Genomic DNA, 25,744 nt, shown 5'->3' with positions numbered 1-25,744 from the left:
GCCAAGACTGTTACACAGAGAAACCCTGTCTCGAAGAATAACCCCAAAATAACTAAATCTAAGAAAAGAAATAATGTGAGTAAGTTGAGGCAGGAGGATCATTGCAAGCTTGAGGCCAGCCTGGGCTCCAAGAGGAGACCTGTCTCCAAGAAAGTGGGTAAGTAAGTAAGTAAGTAAGTAAATAAACCAAGGAATGTGTGTGTGTGAAGTGACTCCTCGTTGTGCTTTTAATTTACAACTCATTAATGACTAACTCTGTTGAGATCTTTTCATGTAACCTCTATTTTTCATTTAGAGAGCCCCATGAGATCCCACACTCCATACGGAACTCAGCCTCACTCTGGGTCATAGGGATGCTGCAGAAGGGGTGCCCACTGAAAGTGTTCAAGGGGTTCATGTCTTCTGCTGAAGCCTGGAAAGACTGTGTTCCTGGACAGGAACCCCAAGTTGGTTCTCTTGAGAGGTAAGTCTGAACTCTGAACTCAGTTCTGGGGGAAGGACACCCTGGTTGAGCTTTCCCTGACTTGGAAGGTCACTCCTTACTGGAGACTGCCCCTGTACCAATTGTGAAAGACTTGGCTCTCTGACTAAGTGAAAGGCTGGCTGACCAAATGTGTGAATGACTGAACAAACTAGTTTGCCTGCATCTGGACCACAGGCTCCATGGACTGAGCTGGGAATCTGGCAGAGGTTATGGAGTCTGACTGGACCCTAACTGGCAGTGACTTCACAGGGCTCAGGGGTGGCAGTTCAGAATCCACTTATTGCTAAGAAACATCTACGTCTGAGATAGAGAGCCAATTGGCAGGTAAAGCGAATTCTGCTCTAGACAGTGCCTGTCCAGGGGGAATTGATCCTTGCTCTCTGCTTGTCTGTCTTGTTCTGTCCTTTTTGTTGTTATCTCAAGGACAGGAGAGCCCAGAGGGACTGCACCCCAGGTGCCTATCTTCCATGAGTGGCATTAATCCCTTCCCTGGGATTATATTGACAGCTTGGTCAACTCTGTTCTCCTCACCTATCTTTCATCCTCAGACCCTCTCTCCTCCCTTTTTGGGTTAAGAGCTCTCCTGTGCAGTGATGTGGGATTCCCCTCTGTATGCTGTGAATACCATTGGTTAATAAAGAATCTGTCTTGGGCCAGGAGGGGCAGAATAGATGTGAGGGGGGAGTAAACTGAATGCTGGGAGAAAGAAGGCGGAGTCAGAGTCGCCATGTAGTCACTAGAGGGGAAAGACGCGAGCTGCCAACTGGGACATTGCGGGTGGGCCACAAACCTCGTGGTAAAATATAAAATAATAGAAATGGGTTAATTTAAGGGATAAGAATGAGCTACAAATATGCAGAAGTTAATAGGCCAAGCAGTGTTGTAATTAATACAGTTTCTTTGTGATTATTTTGGGAGTTACAATGCAGTGCGTGTGCACGCGTGCAAACACCACAATCAGCAGTGTTGACCCATGAGAGGCAAGAAGGCAGTCTGGTTCAACACGACTCAGTAACTGGAATTGGTTCCAACTTTGAGACTCTGACCTTGAGTAGTTTATTTCTCTTGCATTTAAGCACAGCTCTTTGAGCACCTCCCCCAGCATTCTCCACCCTTCTCCATCCATTGATTCTTGTGCACAAAGAATGCTCTTTCTTTCAAGATTACTGATAATTTCTTTCTTTTTTTTAAAATTTACTTACTTTTATTTCATTTGTATTTTGTCTCCATGTAGGCCTGTGTGGGGGTGTCAGATCTTGGCATTAGAGACAGTTGTGAGCTGCCATGTGGGTGCTGAGAATTGAACCAGGGTCCTCTGGAAGAGCAGTCAGTGCTCTTAGCCTCTGAGCCATCTCTCTAGCCCCCCATTACTGATAATTTCTAAAGCTCTTTCTGAGATGCAAACTTTCTCAGGATTAACAAGGCCATAAAAATGTTACAACAGATAAATATTTTAGATGGAAAGATTCATACAAATGAAGATTAAAAACAAAACCGTAAATCCGGAGCCAAATCACAGAAAATCTGAACATGTTATACTGGACCAATGGAGGATGAAATGTAAGTGATTTAGACTTTCTTATAATAGTAATACATTTGTTAATGCTCCTGGATTATAACAGCCTATTCATACTAGCAAAAGCTGACTGAAAGATGCTCCTGTTTCTCCTGTAATTAACATTTTTTATGATGAGTTACTTAATATAAAAGATCTGTTCTATGAGATCAAAGGAGTGAGGTTCCCAGGTTCCCTATGGACTAGATTTATGGCCTAAAATTTGGTACTAAAAGAGCTCCAATTAAAAAAATTATAATTTGTAAGGCTCAAAAATCTTTGTTTTTGAAACCTGATATTTATTTTAGGATTAATTGTTGAAACCCTCAAGATGAAGAAGACATGCCCTTGTGGGTTTAGGAATCTATGTCTTAATCTGTGATAGACAATCTTTTTTTTTTAATTTTTTTAAAGTAATTTTATTAAATTATAAAAGATTCCATTTACGCCCCTCTTCCCAACACCCTCCCACTCCCCCCCCTCCCTCTCCTCCTCCCTCTTTGTCCCTAAGGGCAGTCAGGGTTTCAAGCCCTGTGGGAAGTTCAAGTTCGTCCCCATGTGATAGACAATCTTATGCCCCTCCTTTGCCCAGTCCTGGGATGTTTTGTCTCTTAGCCTAAACTCCAGTCATGCTCTCTCTTGCACTTGGTCGGGCAGTCACATTTGTCACATGGCCAGGCAGGTGGTAGTCTTGTCGCCAGAGGCAGCACGTCTGTGACACATTGAGACACTTTCCTTTCATTGTCTTGCTTCTTCAACTACCAAGGCCAAAAAGACCGAAAGACTAAGGCTCAAAATCTTTTTCTTTTTCCGAGACAGGTTTTCTCTGTATAACAGCTATGGCTGTTCTGGAGCTCACTTTGTAGACCAGGATGGCATTGGTTGAACTCACAGAGATCCATGTGCCTCTGCCTCCCGAGTGCTGGGATTAAAGGCGCGCAACACCACATCCAGCCCAAGGATCAAAATTCTAGCAGGGATAAATTACCATATTTAACAAAATCCTAATCTCGTGAGAGTGACTAATTTATTGTAAATTACATCCTCAAACTTACTTGGTACCCTTTCTCTTGGACGGAACATAGACTCCACCAAAGTAAATTGCATGCTGGCCTCAATACAGGATAAGGATGCGTGGGAAAACAAAACTTGTCTGCGTTTGCTGCTACAACATTGGTTGTGTAAGTCAAACCAGGACAACCTTCTCCTTATCTACAAAAAAGATGAATTATTCACCATGTCTCACATGGCAGGGGGATAAATTCTCTCTCTTGGTAGAGGGTCTTAGTGTTTGCACCCACTCTCAAGCAAGGGCAAGGCAAATAGCAATGATGTAGCCCTCGATGTCTCCCGAACGGACATATACGGATGCTGTGAACACAGGAATCTTGTACATACCTAACAGCTGATATGGGACCTGCATGCTCATTCACTTGGCCACGCCTTCTATCCTGGCTTTCAATTCTCCTCTTAGCAAAAGCCAATTTCAGGCCTGAGAGGTAGCTGATTACCTGATTCTGTAAAATGTTCCCAAGAGAGTTTTAAATAATATAAGACAGGGCTAGTCAGCATTGCAGGCTTAGCTATGGGCACACATTTAAACCCTGAGTCACAGGTGTCATCCTGTGGATCCAACACACACGGGGAGAGAGAATCCACTACCAAGTGAGCCCTCCAAGTCACCTTCCAGTAACGATGGGAACCAGCTCTTCCATTACAAACCTGGAACACACAGACACACACTCACACGCACACGCAACACACACATGCTCACACACCACATAGTCAAAGCTTGAGGAATGCAACAGATAGAGAGATGCAGAGATACAGATCACCACGTCTCTTCCTCCTTATGGACGCATGGGAATGATAGCCATAAAGTTCAACCTTTAACAGTTCCTATAGAGTTAGCCCCAGTGGCTACCTAGGGCTGGACATGAAATTTGTTTTCATTAGTTCTGCTGCTTCTAAAAATAGTATTTATAAATAAAATTGTCTGATGTCTTTAGTGATCATAAATTGTTATGCCTGACAATTCATCCAAGTAGTAGCTGGTCCTTATAAATGATTTTCTAAAAAGTTTTCTAAAAATCAATTTCTGATTCTTTTTTTTTTTTCAAGACAGGGTTTCTCTTTGTAACAGTCCTGGCTGTCCTGCAACTAGCAGTGTAGGCCATGCTGGTCTCTAACTCACAGATATTTCCTGCCTCTTACATAAAACCCTCAGATGTGGCCTTATATCATATATATATCGTGTGTGTGTGTGTGTGTGTGTGTGTGTGTGTGTGTTGGTCTGTAATCTACTCACGTCAGTATTTCACAGATACACAAGGGAAGGGCCCGGCTGTTCTGTGAAGCAATTTACATACAACACTGGAGAGAGGGAAACCCAATAAAAGGCTTCGGAAATAAATACATGGTAATGGTGTAGGAGGTTCTTCTGTTCATGTGTTGCTTCCATTGGCTAATGAATAAAGAAACTGCTTTGGACCTGATAGGGCAGAACTTAGGTAGATGGAGAAGACAGAACTGAATGCTGGGGAAAAGGGCAGAGTGAGAAACGCTATGGACCTTCTGCCTGAGACAGATGCTGGTTAGAATCTTGCCAGTAAGCCACAGTCATGTGGCAATACACAAATTAATAGAAACGGGTTAAATTAAGATGTAAGAGTTAGCCAATAAGAAACTGGAGCTAATGAGCCAAGCAGTGTTTTAATTAATACAGTTTCTGTGTGGTTATTTCGGAAGTAAGCTAGCCGGGCGGGCGGCTGGGACAAAGGGCACCTCTCTCCTTGTAACATAGTAACTGGAAAGCAGTATAATTTGAAAGCAGTAGAAATAGTTTTCAAATTAATATCCTCTTTTAATAACATACACTTTTTTGGGTTTTTTTGGATGCTGAACATTGTATGGCAAAAAGCAAATACTTCTAGTAAGTTGCTCTTTTCTTTTTTAAATCTCTTGATTTTTTTGTTTGTTTGTTTTGGTTGAGTCAGGGTTTCTCAGTGTAACAGTCCTACCTGTCCTGGAACTTGCTTTGTAGACCACACTGGCCTTGAACTCACTGAGATCTGTCTGTCTCTGCCTCTCAAGTGCTGGGATTAAAGGTGTGTGCCACCACTGCTCAGCTGCTTAAAAAAAGATTTATTTAGTTACTTATTTGTCCATCCATCCATCCATCCATCCATCCATCCATCCATCCATCCATCCATCCGTTATGTATACAGTGTATACAATGTTCTGCCTACAGGCCAGAAGAGGGCACCAGATCTCATTACAGATGGTTGTGATCTATCATGTGGTTGTTGGAAATTGAACTCAGATCCCTCTGGAAAGAGCAATCAGTGCTCTTAACCTCTGAGTCATCTCTCCAGCCTTCACCCTTCTTTTTTCTTTTATCAAGACAGGGTCTCTCTGTGTAACATCCCTGGCTGTCCTGGAACTCACTTGGCTGACCTCGAACTCACAGAGATCCACCTGCTTCTGCCTCCTGGGATTAAAGGCATGTGCCACCAAGCCTGGCTGTTCTTATCATCTTTGTTTGACTATTTGCTTATTTCTTGTTGCGTATCCGTGCCTGTGTTAGAACAGAGGAGTGGAGCCCAAACGATAACTCTGTGGAACTGGTTCTTTCCTTCCAGGGGATTGAGCTCAGGTTGCCAACTGTGCACAACTGATGCCTTTATCTGCTGAGCCATCCTGCTAGCCCCAAGTTGTCCTTTCCAAGCCTGTCTCTAACATTTATGGAGCTGAGCTGAGCCATGTATGCAGGCCATACACTGCTGGTGGTTGTTAGATTGCCCTGGTATCTCCAATACGGGTTCTAACTGTGTTGACTTTAACGTTGCTCTCTAGATCATGAATCCAGTGGCCCCTTCCCATTTCTAGGAATCCCACGAGACAGCGGGCAGCACTGGGCAGTGGCTACTGTCTCCACCTGGGACTTCAGTTAGCATCCATGGGAGGTTTAGACATTTAGAAAGAGAAAAGTTATTTCTCATGGCTTCTGAAGCCTTGGGAACATCTACTCCACTTCCTAATTTTGCTATCAAATGAGAACTTAAAAGCCTATTTTCCCCTCTGGTGCTACACACTGGTACTTAGCCACCAGGCTATACTCCCGACACCGTCACAGAACTGTGGCACCAAAGGATTAAGTAAGTCTGTACTTAGTGAATGCCATCTTTACTGTGCAATCTGCTTCTGGCAGGGTGACTGCCTCATTGAGTTTTACTTCCAGCTCTAACTCTGAACTCGTATTAACTGAGACAGGAACTCATTTTGCTTACTCTTGCTCTATCTATGGGGAAATGCTTGCCACAAGTTGGGTCATCAATATTGAGGGGGGAATATGTTGAAACCATGTAACAGTTTATGTGCAAAAATCACCTAGCATTTCCATGATTACAGCTCAGTATCTATTTTGGCGATCTAAAACCCATAAGCTGTATAGAGTTCCTCCACTATCCAAAGTCTCTTTAACAAAAACTTGAAAAACTACTTTGACATTTTCATGTTTTCATATATATATATATATATATATATATATATATATATATTCATTTACACACACATTTGATTTGATTTGTTTAAAAGACAGTCTAGGTCTGGCTAGCCTGGAACTCACTATGTAGAGTAGGTTGGCCTTAAACGCAGAGATCCTCCTGCCTCTGCCTCCAGAATGCTGGATTCAAGGTGAGTCCCATTATGACAGCTCATTTTTTAAATGAAATGATTCCTTTATATTTTTTATGTGCATTGGTGTTTTGCCTACATATATTTCTGTGTAAGGGCATCAGATCCCCTAGAACTGGAGTTACAGACAGTTGTGAGCTGCCATGGGGGTGCTGGGAATTGAACCCGGATCCTCTGGAAGAGCAGCCATCACTCCAGCTCCGATAGCTCATTAAAGACAAATAAACATCTGTAATAGTGTGTTTGTGTAAGCATACACATGCCAGTGCTCATGTAAAGGTCAGAGGTTTTCCTCTGCAAAAGTCACCATAGAGGCCTCAAGGATCCAGCTCAGGTCAGCAGGGTTGGTAATAAGCACCTTTGCCCACTGAGTCATTTACTGGTTCCGCCCTCAGCTGTAAAATAAGCCTTTTTATAAGTATAGAACTTACTTGGAGCCTGCTCCTATATTGAGTATAAGGATTTTCCAAGTACATATACGTTTAAAGAAAGGGATAGAAATTGCGTTTTAGAAGGAAATAAATGAGTCAGCATTTGTTACATTCTGTTCAAAATCGAATAATTAAGGTGGGTGCAGTGATGCCTACCTTTAATTCCAGCACTCAGTAATACAGAGCGAGACCCTGTCTCAAATACAACAAAAACACAAAATGACAAAAAAGCTGAATAATTTCTCCAACATTTGACAATGCTATAGCAGTCTTGCATTATTAACTATTTCAAACCATTATCATTTTGGAGGTAACTATCTCATAGAGCCGCTGAACTTAATTTGCTCTATTGTTCTGAGAAGATAAAGTAGCTAGCAACCACTGATCAAGGCATTTCATGTAATCAGAGTGCATATTCTGAGCAGCTAAATGTAAATTCCACAGCACCGGCCTCTTTCCCTGTCAGTCATCTGAGACCTGACTCCTTCACCCCAGGACTGACTGCAATGCTCCTGGCCTGGACAACCTTCCCTGCCAGGGCTTCAAGTTCTGTTTTTCAGTAACTGTTACCTGACCTCAGTTCACAGACTTTCACTGTATTATTAAATAAGAAGTTTGTTTTGAGCTAGGTATATCAGTGTATTTGTAGTTCCAGAGTCTTGGGGTCGTGGGCAGTAAACAGGACTGCTTGAACCTAGGAGTCCAAGGTCAGCTTGGGCGATACAGGTCACCTCATTACAAAGTAAACAAAAGTAGCGTAAAGACCACAGTCTTTGACACTCCACCTGTCTATTGCACTTAACCCCTGTCCCATTTTTGTTGTTGTTGTTTGTGTTTGTTTGTTTTTGAGATTTTGAGACAGGGTTTCTTTATAGCTTTGGAGCCTGTCCTGGAACTAGCTCTTGTAGACCAGGCTGGCCTTGAACTCACAGAGATCTGCCTGCCTCTGCCTCCCAAGTGCTGGGATTAAAGGCATGCGCGCCACCACCGCCTGGCTATGTCCCCCGTTTTAAAACAGGGTGTCATCCTTGTATTGTCTAGACTGCCGGGGAAGCTGCTCAACCTGGAAGTGGGCGGCACTGTCAGGGGCAGAGGACAAGTCTCACGGATCTTTCCACAGCTGTTTGATGAATTCTGGAGCGGAGGGATGAGGGGGCAGCTAGCTGGACTGTATGTAGTCACCTTGTTAGCTTGGGAGTCTAGACAGATGCCGGTGTAGGAGACGGTAAGTAGAAGGCATGGGAGGTCCACTGCTGGCCTCCTCCCTCACAAGTTCCCACTTCTCATACCATACAGCTTTCCCAAGAAGCCTCCCCTTTCCAGCAGTCCTGCCATTGTGCCACATGGAGACATCTGAGAGGGAGGAAAAGAGATGCATGGTCAATTCAGAACCTAAGGGAGCTCCCAAGTGTAGCAAACTGAAAGCAGTTTTGTCAAAGAAAGGTTGAATACTGGGAGAGAAATGCTCTGACTGTGAGCATCTTCCCGACAGGCATGGTGCAGGTGCCTAGATTTTATGTTCAGATATATGTCAAGATATAAAAAAACGGGGGCTGGAAAAACGGCTCAGTGATAAAGAGCATTTATTTCTCCTGACGATGTCCTGGGTTCAGCAGCCATGTGGTTGCTCATAACCATCCAGTTCCAGGGGAATTAGATGGGAACTCCTTTTCCAGAACCAGTGATACACGTGATGCCCATATAAACATACAGGCAAAACACTCATATACATAAAATTAAAAAAGACATGAAAAATATCAGTTAGGCATTCAGTTCAGAGGCAGAGTGATCCCTGTTATGGCTGACTATCTCCACAGGGCCCCTCCAGTGGGTAGGTCTTAGGGGTTAGAACCTAGGCCGGATTCCAGCGGAGGCCTCTCTCTACTTCTTCATCTGCTCAGATGTGAGCAAGCTGACACATATTTTCTCATGACGAGAGATTCTTCATCTCTTAAGTTGCTTCTTGTCAGGCACCTGGTCAATGTGAAAATAAATTGGTATATCTAGCAGCACAAGGCCAGGCCTAGGATAGGTCCCCAGAACTGAAAAACATTAGCATTTATCCTGACATCCAACACCTTCTGTGGCATTGTAGAATGCTAGCCGTGGAGTAAACCAGCACGCATCATCTTAATCAAAGCTACAGATTACCCACAAGAGCTCCTGAGCAAGACAGGCTGCTTAGTTTCCTCACAGCAGGAGTCAGGGAGGTCATTAGGCCCTCACCTGAGATACCAGCCACTCATTCCCTCTTGCACAATACACCCCTAGATGCATGTGATTCAGCCCCAGTGCACACGGCTGTGAGGAGTGCTAGAATAGGCAGGAGAAAAGGTAACTAAGGGTGCAGGCTCCATTTACGCAGCTTTGGGGAGGTTGTCCTATGCTAAGTGTGACTCGGCTGTGATGCAGTTGTTTTGGGGTTAGTCTACACTCCTGCAAGGAGCCTTTGCCCACATATGTGAATATTTACTATATTACTATATTACACTGAATATTTGAGTCTTCAAAGAGGTCAAACTAAATGACACATAACACATTATAAATAATTATGAACATTTATTAAGCACCAAAAGTATACAGCAATGGTTGCTACTTAAAAAGCACAATTATTGATATAATTTCCAGCCATTAAGCTTACACTCTAACAAGAATATTGTCAGCCTATGTCAAAGTTTTCTTAACTTGGATTTGGCTACTTTGGCAAATGGATGAGGCAAAATGACCTATTTCAGACAGTGTTAATAAGGCTTTGAACATGACACACAAAATATTTTCTGTGTTTTCATTTTCCCCATTACATTAGGAGAAGTAAAGACAAAAATTTTAAGGGCACTTAAAAATTTGATAAGCACAATAAATTATTTCAGATTGCCCCTAAAAATTCAAACAGAGATGTCCACTAGCAAATGCCAGCAGCCAGTGAACCCAACAACAAATAGGAACTGGACCAAGTCTGTCTTTGCCCCACTTACACCTCTCCATCTTCTTCTGCACTAAGGGCTCCAAAGATACCCCCTACAGAGAGAAGCACCATCTCTTGATGAAGTATCATATAACCACCAAGTCAAACTTGATGAGTACTCCTGTCTGAAGAGGACTGAGCAAAGACAGCAGCGGGGACTCTGGCTAAGGATGACATGTAAGATGTGTAAGCAATGGCTTAGGCCATGCATCTCCAAAGTGATGGGGGAAGCATGTGAATGCTTGCTTTTCTGCTTCATATAGCTAGTGAGGTACAGAAGAACTTAGCATCAAGACCTTAGACTACAAATTCTACTGCCTAAATGCGTGTATAATAATACTCCATAAATACACTTAAGATACTCATTGCTTGTCATTATTAGCTGATAAAGGCACACTGAAGTATTTTGGTTCTTATTGTCAAAAACAATTTTAAACTACTAAACAAACACAAAGCATGTATTGTTTTTAATCACTTAAAATTTTCTTAATCCCAAAAGAAAATTAAAAAATAAAGTAACTGGCTACAAGTTAGTTATCTGAAAGCAGAAATGTATTCATTCCATAATGTGCATAACCAAGTATTTTAAAAAAATTCATGATTACAAACATTTTAATGGCAGAGTAATAGCATCCTGAGATATCCTTTTTTGTATATATGTGTGAGTATATATTTCTGAATGTGTGATAAGTATATGTGTATGTGGAGGCCAGATGTAATCTTGGGTGTCATTCCTCAGGAGCCATCCACCTTGCTTCATTTCAGAGAATGAAGCAAGAGCCCCTTAGATCTGGGGCTCACCAGTTAGGCTGGGTAGCAACCCAGTGAGTACAGGGGATCTGCTCACTTCCAGGTCAAACTCAGGCCCTAACGTCCAAGTACTTTACTGACTGAGTTATTTCCTAGGCCCCTGAGATAGGCTTCATGGCAAAACGATATACTCGAGTTGTTGTTTCTGGGGATGTCTTGGGAGACAGCATCTCACACTGTAACTAGGCCTGGCCTCCAGCTCATGGCAATCTTCCTGTCTCCTAAGTGCAGAGACGACAGTGTGAGTCACCATACCCGGCAATGTTGGCTATAGATATCTTGGTAACTTAGAAAATAAAAGTAACATGTTAGCAACAGAAACATCTTTAAAGTGTTCATATTTTTGCATATTGATTTTATACAAAAAGAATGGTCCAATCATTTCAGGATAAAAACTTTCATAAAATAGAACTGGGTTTTACCTGAAGTTAATATTCTTACCACTCTCTTTCAATCTGAAAGTATTATTTATATCTTTTTACTATCTTATAGTAGATAAAACCCAATTACAACATTTGAAATGAAAAAACCTAAAACATGTATCAACATCATTCTAATAAGAGGACAAGTGTTAGTTTCCACTGGCTTCCTGAGAAAGAATTTTTAAAGTTTATCAGTGATGAACGATTCTAAATTTACAAATCTCAAAGTATTTCTATTTGGTATTAGGGGATGCAGTTTTCTAAGGCGAGGCAAGTCAGAGTATGTATGAAGCACAGATACTAGCACACAGGTCCTGTGACATGCACAGCCACATTTTCTGAAACAAGAGTCCTCGGCTGGCCCAGGACTCTCAGTGGTCAGTCCTCCTCTGCATCCAGAGTGCAGGGATTAAAGGCCAGTGCTGCCATCCCTGACTCACACCCACTTTTGAAAGTGATACATTCCAAGCTGCATAATAGTTCATCTCATGTCCTATTTGAATACTACATATTTTACATTAGCTTAAAAGCATAATTGTATAACATATTTTTAAATGATTCATTTTCCCAATATCACAAAGTGTGCAGTATTTTCAAGATAACTGGTATAGCTTTGTTTGTTTCGCTCAATAATGTAAAAGACATACCAGTAGTTACAGCAACTGTATTAAGTAACTGTACAAAGAAAGAAGCTCATAAGGAGAACAAAACAGAAAATTAAGCATAGTGATTTGACAAAAATTCAAGTCTTTTTGAAATATTTTTGCTTCTTAGTAATACGCATGTTCCTTTTACAACACTAACTGGATAAGCACACTAGGAGTGCATAGGAATTATTTTGGTAGTTTACTTATCTTTCTTAGAGCCTTTTCCAGTATATGAGTGAGAAATTTTTCTCTTTTTTTTTTCCCTAAGATTTTATTTATTTATTATGTATACAGTGTTCTGCCTGCAGGTAGACAAGCAGGTCAGAGGAGGGCACCAGATCTCATTACAGATGGTTGTGAGCCACCATATATTTCTGGGAATTGAACTCAGGACCTCTGTAAGAGCAGCCAGTGCTCTTAACCGCTGAGCCAACTCTCCAGCCCAATAAAATATTTTCTTATGAGATAAAAGAAAGTAAAGTTTGGAGTCTTTTAAAATCTGAGCCACGTAAAAGCTGACTCTTTATAAATCTTAAAGTATTTATTTTTATTTGGTATTATATGAAACATGTAGCATTCCTGATTAGGGGATGCAGTTTTCTAAGGCGAGGCAAGTCAGAGTATGTATGAAGCACAGATACTAGCACACAGGTCCTGTGATGTGCACAGCCAATTTTCGTTCTTGGAAACAAGGCTCACCACACAGCCCGGCTGGCCTAGGACTCAGGTGGCTGTGGAGGTGAGAGGACAGCTTGTGGGAGCGAGTTCTCTTTCCACATGGACCCAGCGTTGGTGCCGAGCAGAGTGCTTTAATTTTGAAGAGTTAAATTTATTTGGAGGACAGGGGTTAATTAAAATTATCCTTTAACATGTTTTCTTTTTTCTTTTCTTTTCTTTCTTTCTTTTTTTTAATCCTGCTATACAGCATTTAATGTCCACAGACTGCTAAGGCTAAAGTCCTGTGTTTTACATCTGTGTTTTACATAGGAATAAACATTTTTTTTTCTTTTTAAATCAGAAAAGGAAAATGAAAAAAAAAACATTCTCTCTAATGCTTTGATACATCTTTAGTTAAGGGTGAATCAAGTTAAGTAATATTGGATAAACCAGAAGTTACTTCCTTCCTAAGGTCTCAGCTAGTTTCTTAAGTCTTTTCTTCAGCTCCAATGGAAATTTCTCATAGCATTTCTTGCAGACCGGTTTCATGTCAAACTCCACAAATTTGTTCCTAAAGATAATTATATATAAAAAATTAGTGAAAATGTACCTAGCATACACACACACACACACACACAGATAATGTGATATGAATTCGCTAAACTACGTATAAATAAGATACCATATAACACACTATATAAAATATCTATATTCATGTCAGTAAAGAATTATAATTCTAATTTCAATTCTTAATGTAGTAAATGTATAGAAAGATTGGTAAATCAGGCAATGGTGTCATAAGCCTTTAATATCAGCACTTGGAAGACAGAGGCAGGCCGATGTTTGTGAGTTCGAGGCCAACATACAAAGAGAGTTCCAGAACAGCAAGGGCTATACAGATAAACCCTGTCTGGAAATAAAAACAAACAAAACAACCAAAAATGAACGGTATCAGTTAAAAAAATACTTATATAATGACCCTATACAACTACATTTAGAACATGGAATGTTTATTAAATCTTACTAAGTGTTCCAGGATTTTTTATTTTATTTTATTATTATTTTGGTTTTTTGAGATAGGGTTTCTCTGTAGCTTTAAGGCCTGTCCTGGAAGTAGCTCTACAGCCCAGGCTGGCCTTGAACTCATAGAGATCCGCCTGCTTCTGACTCCTGAGTGCTGGGATTAAAAGCATGTACCACCACAGCCCGGCAAATTTTATTTTATTTTTTTAGATTTATTTATTTTATGTGTATGAGTATTTTGCCTGCACATGTGCCTGTGCACTAGGTGGTATTCGTGGAGGTCAGAAGATGGTGTTGGATCTCTGGGACAGGAGTTAATTGAACCTGGGTCCTCTGAAAGAGCAGCAAGTGTGCTTAATCACTGAGCCATCTCTTCAGCCCAAGTTAAGTCGATCACATTTAAAAGTGTCAGGCTAATGGTCTCTTCTTTTCAGTGCCTCTTCTCCGACTGTTTATGGAGACAGTCTCACTCTAGAGCCCAGGCTGGCCTAGAACTCATGGTGATTTCCTGTTTTTGCCTCCCTAATGTTGAGATTGTAAGTGTGAACTACCATGCCTGTCACCAATACATTTATTCAAACAATAAATTTATTTTAAAAAAAGAACTGGTTTTTATAATGTAAGTGACTTACTTTTTGAAGGTAAAAGGATATTACTATTTAGTATTTTAAATAAGGCAGCTGTGAGGTTTTATCTTTCCTGTACAAATGATTTCTCTATCTCCTAATTTAAGAACTCACCTAAATTTAAAAAAAAAGAGTTTAAATCATAATAGGTTATTTTAGCTATTGAGAAAAAAAAGCTGGTTATCAACATTAAGGTAACACTAAGTATTCCTTAAGTGGTAGTTAAAGTGAGAACATGATTCTTCTTTCAAAGCTAGAACAACACATAGTTATCAATCTACTTGTAAACAGCTCTGGAGAAAAGAACTCTGAGATGGTCTCCATCTTTAATGCACTCACAAAGCTAATTGCTGGAGCTCCTTATTGTTGAATTCCAAGATCTGTAGTTTGGGTTAGTATATAACTTTATAACTTGTTCATTTGTTGTGAAGCTCTACTCAGGAAGCATGTAGAGCAAGCCTAGTGGTATACTGTCACGAATGACAATTACAAAATGTGCTGAAATCTTAATGCATCTTGAAGCACATTAAGTTGACTATTTGTTTTGTGGTAATTTTGTTTGTTTGAACTCTCTATGTAGACCAGGCTGGCCTTAAATTCACAGAGATCTGCCTGCCTCTGCTTTCTCAGTGCTGGGATTAAATGTATGTGCCACCTGACTGAAGTAGGAATATTTAAACTTTTGCCCACAAAATGGCTTTTGTTCTAAGAAAACATTGAGAAAATGGTTTAGTTATGCCCACAGATGGGACAAGCATGTGCACACAAGCCATTGTTAAGTATGGATGTCATTATAAGTTTTATACTTGTAATAGGCAAAAGAACCAACTCTACACAGGACAAGTATTTCAATCTCTGATGGCCACAAAAACATGCAAAAAAAAAAAAAAAAAAAGAAGAAGAAGAACAAAACAACAAGCAGAAAAGAACAGAATCCTAAAAGACTAACCACAGGAGAAGCAATGAGAATGACGTGGAAAGGACAGAACGTTTACAGACACACTGGCTTTCGCTTTCTCTGCTTGTCCTTATCCTTTGCTTCTCTCTCCCGTTTGGCAAGTCGCCTCTTAAACTCTTCTGGCATTTTCTCATAACAGTATTTGCAGACTGGCTTTAGATCAATTTCAACAAACTTATCCCTTTGAGTAGAACAAAGAAGGGACAGAACAGGAACAATTAAAGAAGAACATTTACATTTAGCAGGACTCAGGAGAAAGAAGAGACAGGCATCAATCACTTCCCTTGTTAGAGTCTAAATGGCATCTGAAAACTTCTAGCTTGAGCAGCCAAGATGGGCTGGACTAAGGACTCACTTGAGCGTCAATTTGGTATTGCAGGTGGAACAGGCAAAGCAGCTCACACACCAGGCCTTGTTGAGCGCAGAGACCACTAGGGGAAAAAAAAGACCCAGTCACATGGGAGCATGGAAAAAGGGGCTTCAGTTTTCAACCCTAAAGAACAAAGAAGGCTGTTCCCAGGTACCTGGAGGAGGAGCTCAAGCCTTCTTTCTTGAGAGGTTCCTTTATTTCTGATACAGAGTCCTACTCTGTAGTCCAGGCTAGAGTGAACTCCTGATCTCCCTACCTTAGCTTCCCTGATTCTGGAATTACACATGTGTATCACCAGGGATAGTAAGAGGTCTTTCTTCTTGCAAAAACACAGTCAAAAAAAAAAAAACCTTCAATGCTATTAACATGCTTTCAACAAATCTATTTTTTTATTATGGCTATTTTTTTCACTTTTGTTTGATTTTTGAGGTAGGGTCTATGTTGCTCTTGGTTGTCCTGGAACTCACTATATGTGGACCAGGCTGGCCTCAAACTCATAGACCTTTGCCTGTGTCTGCCTTCTGAGTTCTGGGATTAGGCATGTGCCACCAAGCCTAGCTACTTTTTTAAAACATTATTAAAAAGATAGGATGGCCGGATGGTGGTGGCGCATGCCTTTAATCCCAGCACTGAGGAGGCAGAGGCAGGTGGATCTCTGTGAGTTCGAGGCCAGCCTGGTCTATAAAAGCTAGTTCCAGGACAGGCTCCAAAGCCACAGAGAAACCCTGTCTTGAAAAACCAGAAAAAAAAAAAGATAGGTTTCACCAGCGCACGCCTTTAATCCCAGTACTCAGGAGGCAGAGGCAGGTGGATCTCCATGAGTTTGGGGTCAGCCTGGTCTACAAGAACTAGTTCCAAGACTGCTAGGGCTGCTACACAGAGAAACCCTGTCTCAAAAAACCAAAAAGAGATAGGTTTCAATTTAAGCCATTTTTTCTTTTTCACATTTGTCTTTGTGTATGGTGCATGTGTGGGTGCACAGATGTGTGTGGATCTATGCGAAGAAAAGCTTGAGATTAACACGTGAATTTTCTTTGATCACTCTCTATCTTATTAATTGAGAAAAGGGTCTCTTAGTTGAACTCAGAGCAGCCACTACAGCCAGTCAGTCTGCTCTGGTGAGCCCTGCCGCTCTGGCACCGTGCAGGCAGCACTGACAGTGTTAAGGACAGAAGTCTGCTCTCATGGTCACACACATATCTACCCAAGCCCCATTTTGCCCGTTTTGGCTTTTAATTTTTCTTTACTTACAAATTGGAGACACCAAATACTATCCCCTCTCAGCAATGTGGACAGTAGCCCACCTGTCCCATGCTGCTCTGATGAGCTTTCCTGACAAGGCTTGACAACCAACAAGCTCTCTTGTTGTCTCTACTGCTGTTGGCCCACCAAAGAAATATGAATCAGATAAAAAATTTTAAATATCAGACTTTATCTGACTGTGAGGGGTATTTGAAAGATGACACAAAGAATGTAACTTCCTTTGTCCTTTCAAGTGTCTCCACAGTTAAGCTGATTTGCCACGGCACTAAAGATGGCTCCCGGACTAACCTTGCTACTAACTGCAGTTTTCCACAAAGCATTTCCTGATTAGGTGATGTCTACTGAGAATCAGAAAGCATGCAGTAAACAGTGTTGTTTAGAACTCTGGCAGGGCTGGTTAGTGACCATTAGCAAACACAGCTGCTTTTCCCATGTTGTAGCCAACCTGTCCTGCCTGGTGAGCCCACGCAGCAAGGCCTAGCAACTCGGTACACAGCTTACAGCAGCTGTTCTGCCTCGTCAGCCCATCTCTCTGCTGTAGAGCACTTGAGAAGCATACCAAGAGGAAACAACTGATAACGACCACATCACAGCCCATCAGCTTCTTTCACGTCATTCCACCCAAGTGTGCCGGTGTCCCACCCCTCACAGATACATACCATCACCTTCTATGACGCGGTTGCAGTGGAAACAAACATCACCAAATAGCTGAGGATGAAGACGAGAACAAGTGGTGAAAGCTTAAAATGTGTTGAAATTAAGGTTTTTTTTTTTAAAAAGACTTATTTATTTATTATGTATACAATGTTCCATCTGTATGGTCTGTATGTCTGCCTGCAGGCCAGAAGAGGGCACCAGACCTCATTACAGATGGTTGTGAGCCACCATGTGGTTGCTGGGAATTGAACTCAGGACCTCTGGAAGAGCAGGCAGTGCTCTTAACTTCTGAGCCACCTCTCCAGCCCCTGAAATTAAGTTTTTTAACAATAAGTATTTGTACCATCTCGGCCCTTTCTGTTTACCACCAAAAAACAAGTAGCTGGCAACTAAATTTTAGAATTTATTCTTACTAAAGAAAATTAGCAATTGATTACTTACAATAAAAAAATCATTCACTTTTCATCACTTAAACATATCTTTCCTGGTGACAATTTGAGCACCAAAATAATTTATAAAAAAAACAAAACAAAACCCAAGAACCTTGAAGTCCTTACAGACAAAAAAATGGATAAACAAACAACCCTATGCCCATGAAGGGAGGATGGCAGCTGTTCAAGCAGAGTGCCAATGGCCAACTGAGTAGGGAGGGCATTAGACCAGGTGATCATTTCCAACCAAAGCAGGCAGAATTATTGCATGTCACCAAATCTAAAAAACAAACAAACAAAAAAACTGACGAGAAGCAGGACATTTTCAGTCAGAAAGTGATTGTCCACAGGTTATTGGATATAAAGGAAGTGGGAAACAGCAACTCAGTGTAAATATAGCAAACACCAAGCCTGGATGGTCACCAATGGAGTAATGAACAGAGGAGAGGTGCTGAGGAGGACATACCTCTTCCTATTCAGATTCTAGCCAAGAGTCACAGCCTCAGAATAGTAACAGAGAACCAGTAGAGGAGACCAAGGGAAAAGAGACCAATTAAGGAGACTGGAGATGTTCCATATTTGAAGATGCTAAAGAAATATAACAATACTAGAAAAACACTAGTCTTAAAGCAGGAAACAAAAATGCTATAAGAACATTATTAAAGCCTGGTGGTGGTGCATGCCTTTAATACCAGCACTCAGGAGGCAGAGACAGGTGGGGAGCTCTGTGAATTCGAGGCCAGACTGGTTTACAGAGTGAGTGCCAGGACAGTCGGGGCTACAAAAAAAAAAAACAAAAAAAAAAACCCTGTCTGGAAAAACAGAAACAAAATAACAACAACAAAAGAACATTACTGGGCTGTGTGCAGTGGTGCATCCCAACACTTGGCAGGCTGTTGTGGTAATACAGTGAGACCCTGTCTCTAGATAAAGAGATAAGTAAATGCCTAAGGGATAGTGTTAGGGAATATTATTTCCAGGTGTGTAACTTTTAGCTAAGGCTGCATTTGTTTAGCTCTGTGAAGCTGTGTTACTGTGCCTGTTACTTGATGATCCTAATAAAGAGATAAATGGCAAATAGTGAGGCAGGAGCAAGGATAGGCAGGACTAGCAGGCAGAGAGAATAAATAAAAGGAGAAATGAGAACGAGGAGGAAAAGGAGAGGAGGACATCTGGACCAAACACCCAGCAAGTCACAGTGTAAGAAGAAAAGTAAGATATACAGAAGTAAGAAAGATAAAAGCCCAGAGGAAAAAGGTAGTCAGGATAATTTAAGATTAAAAAAAAGTTTGCAAGAAACAAGCCAAGCAAAGGCTGGGCACTCACAGTAATAATAAGCCTCTGTGTGATTTATTTGTGAGATGGGTGGTGGGCCCCTCAAAAAACCAAAAGAGAAAAATATCCACAAACTGGAATAAATTATTATAACAATATTGATAAGTGTGATGTATAAAAAAGATTTGTCCTCTAGGGAAATATACATTGAAACATACTGGGTAAATGAACATGACTGCATCAAATTTTTCCTATTTAAAGCCCTGGGGCTGGAGTGATGGCTCACAACCAAAATATAAAAGTCCTGATTGTTGTGGGAATTTGGCCATTCGGTCTAATGATGAATAGAATGGAGTGGGTCGGCCTGATGGGCACGGTCTTCTTTGGGGATACGTGACCTCTTAAAAAGCGAGGGAGGAGGAAAGGTAGCACAGTCTCTCTCTCTCTCTCTCTCTCTCTCTCTCTCTCTCTCTCTCTCTCTCTCTCTCTCTCTCTCTCTCGGATGTGGAAGGCTTCCTGATGCCATGACTCAGTGACCTGGTCCAGAACTTTCTCCATCCTTTAATGGTGGATGAAAAGGCAGCACCAATGCCTCATTTCTTGATCCAAAAACTTTTGTAGATTGCTACTTTACCTGACCTCTAACTGAGGAGCTAAGACAGTTGATGGCTTCTGGAGGAAGGAGAGTCAACCTTCCTTTAGAGTGTAGCTCCTCAGGGATACAAGGAACATACCTAAACATAATAAATGCAATATACAGCAAGCCAACAGTCAATATCAAACTAAATGGAGAGAAACTCCCAGCAATCCCACTGAAATCAGGAACAGGATAAGGTTGTCCACTCTCTCCATACCTATTCAATATAGTTCTTGAGGTCCTAGCTAGAGCAATAAGACAAGAAAAGGAAATCAAGGGGATACAAATCAGAAAAGAAGTCAAACTCTATTTGCTAATGATAGTTTACATAAGTGACCCCAAAAATTGTACCAAGGAATTTCTACAACTCATAAACACTTTAACTATTGTAGCAGGATACAAGATTAACTCAAAAAAAAAAATCAGTAGCCCTCCTGTACACAGATGATAAGTGGGCTGAGACAGAAATCAGAGAAACATTACCCTTCACAATAGCCACAAATAGCACAAAATATCTCAGAGTAACTCTAACCAAACAAGTGGAAGACTTGTATGACAAGAACTTTAAATCTTTGAAAAAAGAAATTGAAGAAGACACCAGAAAGTGGAAAGATCTCCCATGCTCTTGGGTAGGCAGAATAAACATAGGAAAAAATAACAATCTTACCAAAAGCAATCTACAGACTCAATGCAATGCTCATCAAAATCCCAGCAAAATTCTTCACAGACCTTGAAAGAATGGTATTCAACTTCAAATGGAAAAGCAAAAAACCCAGGATAGCTAAAACAATCCTGTACAATAAAAGAACTTCTGGAGGCATCACAATTCCTGACTTCAAACTCTACTACAGAGCTACAGAACTGAAAACAGCCTGGTATGGGCATAAAAAACAGACAGGAGGACCAATGGAACTGAATTGAAGACCCAGATATTAACCCACACATCTTCAAACACCTTATTTTTGACAAAGAAGCAAAAAATATCAAATGGAAAAAAAAAGCTTATTTAACAAATGGTGCTGACATAACTGGACATAAACATATAAAAGAATGAAAATAGACCCATATCTATCACCATACACAAAACTCAAGTCCAAATGGATCAAAGACCTCAACATAAAGCCAACCACACCGAACCTCACAGAAGAGAAAGTGGAAAGTACACTTGAACGCATTGGCACAGGAGATCACTTCCTAAATATAACCCTAGTAGCACAGACACTGAGAAAAACTATTAATAAATGAGACCTCCTGAAACTGAAAAGCTTCTGTAAAGCAAAAAAAAAAAAAAAACACGATCAACAAGATCAGACAGCCTACAGAGTGGGAAAAGGTCTTCACCAACCCCACATCAGACAGAGGGCTGATCTCCAAAATACACAAAGAACTCAAGAAATTGGTCATCAAAAGAACAAATAATCCAATAAAAAAAAATGGAGTACAGACCTAAACAGAAAACTCTCAACAGAGGAATCTAGAATGGCTGAACGACACTTAAGGAAATGTTCAACATCCTTAGTCATCAGAGAAATGCAAATCAAAACAACTCTGAGATTCCATCTTACACCTGTAAGAACGACCAAGATCAAAAACACTGATGACAACTTATGCTGGAGAGGTTGTGGGGAAAAGGGAACACTCCTGAGTTGCTGGTGGGAGTGCAAGCTGGTACAGTCCCTTTGGATGTCAGTGTGGCGATTTCTCAGAAAATTAGGAAACAACCTTCCTCAAGACCCAGTAATATCACTTTTGGGTATATATCCAAAGGATGCTCAATCGTGCCACAAGGACATGTGCTCAATTATGTTCATAGCACATTGTTTGTCATAGCCAGAACCTGAAAACAACCTAAATGCCCCTCGATCGAAGAATGGATAAGGAAAATGTGGCACATTTACACAATGGAGTACTACACAGCAGAAAAAAATAACGACATCTTGAATTTTGCAGGCAAATGGATGGAGCTAGAAAACATCATTTTGTGTGAGGTAACCCAGACCCAGAAAGACAATTATCACATGAACTCACTCATAGGTGGTTTTTAAACATAAAGCAAAGAAAACCAGCCTACAAACCACAATCCCAGAGAACCTAGACAACAATGAAGACCCTAAGAGAGACTTACATAGATCTAATCTACATGAGAAGTAGAAAAAGACAAGATCTCCTGAGTAAATTGGGAACACGGGGACCTTGGAAGAGGGTTGAAGGGGAGGGGAGAGGTAGGAAGGGGAGCAGAGAAAAATGTAGAGCTCAACAAAAATCAAAATAAAGAGAGGGGAAAAAAAGTGTAGCTCCTGTAAGTTTACCATGTGCCAGTGGATAGCCCTACACCCAGATGTAAGGGGGAGCATAAACTAGAGTAGATGTAGGGTGTAGGATGGTGGGGTAAATCTGGGAGAAATTAAGAGTGAGGTGGGAGTGAATGATCAAAACACTGTATGAAATTCTCAAAGAACTAATATAAATATTATTCATAGACCTAGCTATGGGCTGCAGCAGCATCTCTGTAGTTAAAAGAGAACTCGCTGGTCTTCCAGAGGACCCAAGTTCAATTCCCAGCATTCATGTAGCAGCTCACAATAATCTATAACTTCAGTCCCAGAGGATTCAATGCCCTCTTCTATCCCCTACAGGCACTGCACACATAGGGTGAATAGATGCACATTTGGACAAATGCAAATGAGAAAGAAAAAAAAACAAACCTGAAACCAAAACCAAAACAAAACTATAGACATTTAAATGTACATAAATATCTGTATATAAAGATATGTGTTTTAGGGGCTGGAGGGTTCAGTGGCTGAGAGCACTGACTGCTCTACCAGAGGTACTCAGTTCAATTCCCAGCAACCACATGGTGGCTCAGAACCCTTCGCAATGAGATCTGGAGTCCTCTTCTGGCCTGCAAGCATACATGCAGGCAGAAGATTGTATACATAACAAATAAATCTTTAAAAAAAAATGTGTTTGGTACAAAGGTCTATTTTTATATAGTAAAATCAAATGTGCCCAGAGGAAGCAAATGGAGATTATGGGAAAAGGTATATTTTCCCATAATAATATAATATTTATTTATAATATATAAATAATATAGATATTGTCGGTATGTTATGTAGAAAGTAACTCAAAGACTTAAAACACATCTCTGTAGACTAAGTGCTTTCTCTACAGTCAAAACATTGATGAGTTTTGATTTATACATATCAAATATCTAGTAAGGATAATCATTACCTGATTATAGTGAGTTTCACAATAGGCCAAGCCCTTCCTCTCATAATGGCGATGTCCAAGAAATGGCTTTTCACATTTGGCACAAACAAAATGCTGGAAAAACATTGAATAGATTTTTTTGAGATCCCGTGATTTGATTTAGCTAACAAAGTAACCTCAAAGTTAACCAATTCTTAGAAAAGACAGTAAGATTAATAAGCAGATTGCCTCCCATTTTTCTGTGTGATAGTACCTCACTAGGTAGATAACTGTCTGATGTTAAACTTGCTGTGTAGACCAGGCTGGCTTAGAATTCACAAATAGCTATTTGCCTCTGGTTCCTGAATGCTGGAATTAAAGGTGTGTGCCACCATACCTGGCAAGACCAGCTACTTTTATGGTCTAATGTCTATGAGGCTCTAATGGGTTACCTTAAGATAACCGCTCAGTGCCAGGTAGTAGTGGTATACACCTTTAACTCCAGTACTGGGAACCAGAGGTAGGCAGATGTCTGTGAGTTCAAGGCCAGCCTGGTCTACAGAGTGGGTTCTAGGACAGCCAGAGCTACACAGAGAAACCCTGTCTTGAAAAACCAAAAAGATAACTGCTCAGCAGTTGGAAGCACCTGCAGCTCTGGATTAGGTTCTGGGTTTGGTTTCCAGCACCAGTATGGCAATTCACGACTATCCCTAACTCCAGTTCTGGAGGATCTGATGACCTTGTCGGACTTTCACAGGCACCAGCAACACATGCAGGTCCAATTATATAATTATAATTACAATACAATTACAATGAAGTCATCTTTAAAAAATACAAACTATTAAATAATACGCATGAAAGGAGATGGGCATCCCAGGAGTATTTGTAACTGAGAACAGCTAATTGTTGTTGGATGTGACACTCCTGTCCTCAAGAAGTGAGGGTTTCTCTGTGTAACAGTCCTGACTGTCCTGGAACTCACTTAATAGACCAGGCCGGCCTTGAACTCACTGAGATCCACCTGCCTCTGCCTATCAAGTGCTGAGATTAAAGGTGTGTGTGTGTGTGTGTGTGTGTGTGTGTGTGTGTGTGTGTGTGTGTGTGTGACCACTGCCCGGTCTCAAGAAGGATTTAAGAACAAAGTACACATTCTGCATTATGCTGTCATGTTATAGCATTCTACATTTTTGTTTACTATTAAGTTGTACTGGTTAGTCTCTGTCAACTTGACACAAATTAGACTATAACAAGGAGCTGTTTCCACCAGACTGGCCTGTGGACACGTCTGTGGGGTATCTTCAGGCTTGCTAATTGGCATGGGAGGGAACACTTACTGTGGGAGGTGCCACCCCTGGGCAAGTGAGCCTGGGCTGTCTAAGAAGGACGGCTGGGTGACAAGGAGCCTGGAAGGAATCCAAGAAGCAGCATTTCTCCTTGCTCTCAGCTCCAGTTTCTGCACCCAGGTTTCTGACTTGAGTTCCTGACTTGGCTTCACTTTGCCAAGAACAATAACCTGTAATCCATAGTAAACCTTTTCTTCTCTCAAGTTGCTTTTGGTCAGTTGTTGTTATTTGTTTTGTTGTTTTTGAGATAGGGTCTCTCTTTGTAGTCCTGATTGAGCTGGAACTCACTTCCTAGCCTGGAACTCACAGATATCCTCCTGGTTCTGCCTCCCAAGTGCTCGGATTAAAGGAGTACGCTACCATACTTGGTTTGGGCAGTTTTTGTTTTTAAATCACAGTGACAGAGAAACAGATTAAGGCAAAAAACCAACTGTTTTTTAAAAATGCCAATATTTAGTCTTTAAACTGGTCTTATCTTGCAAGCGTACCTGAGGCACAGAACAAAGTACTGGTTACCTTTGGCCATGCTGTACTTACCTCCACATGCCATTGCTTGCCCATGGCATTCACTACTCGCCCTTCAATGGGCCTCCGACAGGCGCCACAGATAGGTACCCCCATCTTATCATGACATGGCAGACAGTACAGCTCTCCTTTCAGCTCCCGGGCATCAGCAGTCAGCTCCTTCCTGTCCACCAAAGACATATAATTGAATACTACTGTACAGTTGAACAGTTACCCAACAGAGGTAGTGAAATTTTTTAAATAAGATTTTAAAATATATAATCCTAACAATCCCTTAATAATTTCTATCTTCTCATTAATGGTGATCTGAGAAAGCTGAATTAACCTGGGTTTCAGGTTGTTACCAGTGTCTTAATTAATGATGAGACACTGAAGAGGTCAGGCACATGCCATTTCAGTCCTGCTTATCACTGCTGTATAATATAGTAACATGTTACATTTTAGTCCATTTGTCTTCCTTAAAACTCACAGTGCTGGGTTCAGGAACAGTAGTCCACATTTGTAATCCCAAATGGGAGGTTGAGAAAAAAAGACTGTGAACTTGGAGACAGGCTGGGATACACAGGTGTTTATTATTATAAAAATATAAATTATATTGAGTGAGGGGCACAATAGGCCCCACCCTCAGCTGAGAAGCTCTTGGTAGTTAATGGCTGCTGGCAAAAGGGGAATCATTTATCTTCCAGGGTGTCCATAATCCAGGAAATAATTCCACAGCTATGTACTTGCAAGCAATCCTAATTAAACTCAGTGGACTATAAAACAACCAGGATAAGAGAGC

General features: G+C 41.0%; 1 protein-coding gene across 3 annotated transcripts in view; it reads right to left on the bottom strand.

The window, feature by feature from the left end:
* Nucleotides 1-9,704: 9,704 nt before the first annotated feature.
* The window catches only part of Lims1 (LIM zinc finger domain containing 1), a 58,340-nt gene continuing 42,300 nt past the window's right edge, over nt 9,705-25,744 (bottom strand). For 2 of the 3 annotated variants that reach the window (XM_087898127.1, XM_087898125.1), the window contains exons 6-10: nt 24,976-25,126; nt 23,138-23,230; nt 17,566-17,614; nt 15,629-15,704; nt 9,705-13,237 (exon numbers count right to left, since the gene is read on the bottom strand). In XM_087898127.1, the coding sequence (XP_087754253.1) occupies nt 13,123-13,237; nt 15,629-15,704; nt 17,566-17,614; nt 23,138-23,230; nt 24,976-25,126 (484 nt within the window). In that variant the 3' untranslated portion in view covers nt 9,705-13,122. Of the gene's footprint in view, nt 13,238-15,264; nt 15,455-15,628; nt 15,705-17,565; nt 17,615-23,137; nt 23,231-24,975; nt 25,127-25,744 lie in introns of all 3 variants that reach the window. The other variant, XM_087898126.1, reaches the window with a different exon arrangement.

The sequence above is a fragment of the Myodes glareolus genome, chromosome 18 (assembly GCF_982192425.1).
Source record: "Myodes glareolus chromosome 18, mMyoGla1.1, whole genome shotgun sequence".
In the NCBI taxonomy this organism is placed as follows: Eukaryota; Metazoa; Chordata; class Mammalia; order Rodentia; family Cricetidae; genus Myodes; species Myodes glareolus.
This window is presented reverse-complemented; position numbering and strand designations above follow the sequence as displayed.